This window comes from Poecilia reticulata, linkage group LG1 (assembly GCF_000633615.1).
Source record: "Poecilia reticulata strain Guanapo linkage group LG1, Guppy_female_1.0+MT, whole genome shotgun sequence".
Classification (NCBI taxonomy): Eukaryota; Metazoa; Chordata; class Actinopteri; order Cyprinodontiformes; family Poeciliidae; genus Poecilia; species Poecilia reticulata.
In genome coordinates, this window is record NC_024331.1 from 5,706,036 (window position 1) to 5,710,473 (window position 4,438).

At 38.0% G+C, this 4,438-nt stretch overlaps 2 protein-coding genes across 2 annotated transcripts in view; one reads left to right on the forward strand and one right to left on the reverse strand.

The window, feature by feature from the left end:
• Nucleotides 1–2,767, reverse strand: part of ncf4 (neutrophil cytosolic factor 4) — a 30,614-nt gene extending 27,847 nt beyond the window's left edge. Inside the window, exons 1-3 of the mRNA XM_008429791.2 lie at nt 2,539–2,767; nt 2,178–2,262; nt 1,137–1,296 (exon numbers count right to left, since the gene is read on the reverse strand). Coding sequence (XP_008428013.1) covers nt 1,137–1,296; nt 2,178–2,262; nt 2,539–2,570 — 277 coding nt within the window. The 5' untranslated portion in view covers nt 2,571–2,767. The remainder of the gene's footprint in view (nt 1–1,136; nt 1,297–2,177; nt 2,263–2,538) is intronic.
• pvalb7 (parvalbumin 7) overlaps nt 1–4,438 on the forward strand; it is a 34,808-nt gene that overhangs the window by 19,572 nt on the left and 10,798 nt on the right. The gene's annotated exons all lie outside the window — the stretch shown is intronic.

Sequence of the window (4,438 nt, forward strand, 5' to 3'; positions counted from 1 at the left end):
AAAAAAAATCAGACTGAACAACAAAGGTGTTTTAAAGATTGGTGATCGGCCAGAAAACTGCAATCGGTGCTCCAATAATTATCATATCTGAGAGAGTCTGCTTCGTTATGCACACTAAGTGCAAAAATATCCAAAGGAAATATGAATGACATGTCGGCCGTGTTGCACTGCTGGACTGCTAGAAAGCTAAACACGTTTAAAACCCCACAATAAAATACCGCTCTGTGTGTATTTACATCGATGACATCACAAGATGCTTTATTACATTATGGTAGATGAGAAATGCAATGTTTGGTTGTTAGCTGGTGACTGTATGTCGTTTTTATCATGTGAAGAACTTTGAACAGCCATGCTGCTGAGATGTGATACACAGATAACATTAACATAGCTTAGCTTAACATAGCTTAGCTTAGCTTAGCTTAGCTTAGTTTAGCTCAGCTCAGCTCAACTTAACTTAGCTTAACTTGAAGAACTTGATTTTGAGTTGCAGCTGGTTCAAATACAATGTTTGAATAAAGATGTTTTTTTGTTTTGTTTTTTTTACAGCACAATTAGCTAAAATGAATCGCTGCATTTCTTCAACTATGAAATCTGTCCATTCCAGTCCCTGTTGGTCATATTGATAAACGTTTTAATGTTGCTCTTTTTTCTGAAATAAGTACAAGCTACTTTTATGGCTCAAACGTTTCTCTGCATCCACACAGAACACGAGCTCGTAAATTCAAAGGAAATACTGTATTTGATTAAAACAAACAGTCAAATAAGGTGAAAAAAATGAATGACCTCAGAGGAAATGGGTTTAGTTGCCTTATAACCAGACGCCTTGGTAGATTTGATCAGTTCTCAAAATAAATCAAACGCTCACCATGAACTGCTGTTCTGTAACTGATCTGAACTAAAATTCAGGCTTAAGTTTTTTTAGCTTAAAAAATTCCACCCATTTTTTTTGTGTAGATTCTGTCTGACATGGGAGAAAGAATCACGACTAGAAAAAAACCCCTCATATTAGGGATTTCTCAGGGACATTAGTCTGATTTGACAATAATAAAGACATAATTATAGCCCGTGACAGACGCGTATCTGAGCAACGTGGGATGTGACACCCTGATGAGCTGTGTGTCTGTCTATCAGCTGACCTGGAAGAGGAGGCAGGACGCAGCTGTTGGGCCCGGGCCGGTCCGGGTCGTCAGGGGAGTATTTGCTCTCCAGGCTTTGGTGGAGGCTGAAAAACTCTCTGTAGCGCCGATAGATCAGATATTTACTGCCTCCCTTTGTCTTCACCTCCACCACAAACCTCTAGGTGGGAAACAGAAACAGAAAAACACATCACTTTTGCACTAAAAGCATTTTAAACGYTGCATGCAGAGCAGGCCCCAGAATGAAGGAGGAGTTTTCTCATTCTTCAGTTAACCCAACTTTTTCTATTTTTGTTTTTGTACAGTTTACTAGAGACCTACATTTAAATTACATTTTTAATGTATTACCTAATTTGTTTGAGAATTATACTAATCATAGAAACGAATAGACTTTGTAACACAAATACATGGTAGTGAAAGAACACTGGAATCGTTGGGTATTTTCTGCAATTCAAGGACAGTAAAGGCTTTTTTTATCACAGAGAATAAAAATAAGATAATATGGACATATAAAAAACATGTATTTAAGAAGTACATTAAACATAGTGTTATAAACAGTTCTATTCATAAACAGTCTGTCAGGATAATCTTTTATTTCTTCTCGCTTCTCAAATTGAAAAATAMAATTTTTGGTTTTGTCATATTTTTTCTCCCAGCTGTTGGCAGTCTTGCGTTTAATGCTGCATGAAAATAATATATTATTACTGCTGTTTATGCATGAAAATAATATATTATTACTGCTGTTTATGCATGAAAATAATATATTATTACTGCTGTTTATGCAAGCTAATCTCAAACTCTGAAGCCATGTGAAAAGTTCTTCAAAATACAAGTTGATTCATTAATTTATATTTTACTTGATCTTATTGTTTCTGGTTATTAAAACAAGTTATAGTAACTGTTTATAATGATTACAACCAATAGTAGCATGCAACTTTTACAAGTGTCAAGGATTTAAAAAAATGTCTGTTAACGTCACGTTTAAACCACCCAGGTTTGTTTTCGTGAATGATTTATGACAATAAATCCGTTAAGACTTACAAAGTAATCAATAAAACCTTTTTTCTCCTCGATGTCAGCGATGGTGGCGCTGATGGGGATGTTGTCTGGCAGCTGGTCAAAGTCACTGATAAAATGGAAAGACGTGATCAGCTACAATGTTCACTTCTCCGCTTTTTTTGTTGTTGTTCTTATTAAAAACCAGTTTTATTTGCATCCCCCCAAAAAAGGTTGAATTTGAATTAAATTCTTAATCGTTTCCAGCACAAAACAATGCAAACATTGCACAACTTAATAAAAAAAAAAAAAAGAAAAAAACTTTTGTCACAAACTTTCATTACCTCTTCAGACTTCAGGTGAACTGAACTGTCTGCTCTCACCACCAGTTTTTGCGCACACTCACCTCTCGTCCCGTAGCTGCTGCGGCTGAGACATGTTCTGATCACAGTTGGCGGTTCCGGACACAAGAGGGAACAATCTGGGACTCCGATCCGGAGGAGAAGCGCCTGTTAGGAGAGCTAGAAATGAATAAATCGCTCACACGTCAAAGGGCTGAGAGACGCTTCGGGCATCTGGTGGCTTAAGAGGCGCAACAGTGCGGAAACGGGCAAGAGTCAGGAAGCGAAAGTTCCCTAAAAAAAAARAKWYWYRWGAGRRKMYSSKGTKYTSYASWKYYSCSYSKSKSYGMGRGSGSGGRRAARWSWCMMSWMAYWSKYAKYSAKRRYGWRRATRYWRRYRCWKGYGMAKRWKAWSAAWMWYWWRMWTTWYWWYTMWKWMTCAGYWKMMRCYKWCAYYKTSRYYKKSSSSWGSYKKAKKTYTRTTYMTKTTSRWTTKRRAWTGAACAGCGAACGAAAACGAACAAAATCCCGATAACCCGATAACCTGGACTTTGCATAAGACAAATGAAAATGCTTTTTTAAATTTAGAAATGKCATATTATTGTCTTGTCGTGGCTTAAACAACCGCAAGAAGGAGTCCTGCGTTGAAAGTTTTCCAGCAGTCAGTAACCGATAAGCCACTGRAAATATTTCTTAAGAATTTGGCTGTTTACAGAATATTTAAAGTTAACTGGAAGGAAAATGTRCAGTAGAAAAATTGTTCAAGAGTTTAGAGGAGATCCACAATCGACAGATCACCGCTGGAGTGAGTAGCTGCGTACATTGACTATATAATTGTGTAATTGGACATTTCGAAAATAAATTCGCATAAGAGAAACTCGCCAAATTAGTCAAAAAAAGTTTTTTGATTAAAAAGAAAAAGTTTTGATGCTAGGATGATGTGCTTTTGCTTTATTTGCTTTTGGCYTCGAAATTGGTTTATTTTGCAAAACAAGAATGAAAACAACAACCGGATGGTTACTACTGGTGAAAACCACGAAGAAGACGACAGGAAGTGGTTGGAGGGTCGTGGATTAASGTGAYTTAACGAACAAATGTACACAATTGTGATTTTAATTGCGTCTCTTATGTAATACAAAGACCCAAATTGCGAAACTGTGTTTTAGTGGATTATCGACAAAGTTTTGTGCACATTTGTAACGGAAACACAGCTACTGGTGCAGGAGCCACTGCAGAAATACGGGCTGCAACTGATGCACATCCTGCCACTGCTGAACCTGAGACAGCATCAACCGGGTCTGTCTGACCTGGACTGAGGACAAAAAAAAAATCTGACCGTTGTAGATGTTTTGAGATGAGAGTCGATTTTACATTTTGTTTTGAAATCAAGGTTCCAGAGTGTTGAAGACGAGTGGAGAGGCAAACAAAGAAGTAGAAGTAGATGTAGTGTTGTTATAACTACAGATTTCAAAACTAAAGGTGATAAGTTKGTATCTAACCCAGAACCCAAGCTCTAACTTAGTTCTGCAGATTGAAAAGCTAAAAACACAGGAGTCACTTTTTGGAACTTCTCTATCCAACGTCAGTGTTTTCTTTGAAACCTCATATTTCCACTTTTTTTTTCTCCTCATCTGAAGGGAAACACACACACACGCACGCATACGCGCGCACGCACGAACGCACACACACACACTTCCTGAATCCACTATTTCAATCTGAATTGATCCAGTGTTGACCTCTGACCTCTGTTTGTCCCCTGTTGACACCAGAAGAAAACAGAGATTTAAAAGTGAAACAACTGAAATGTGGTGACAGTCGGACAAGCAGACGCTCCTGACACTAGATGTCAGCAGAGCTGCTGAAATGCCGAAGGCAGATGTTCAGTAGAACCGGTGATTTGGCATCTGAGGTGAAACGGTTGCTGATTTTGGTTGCTTGATCTCATTCAGTGACATCAGCTCTGCT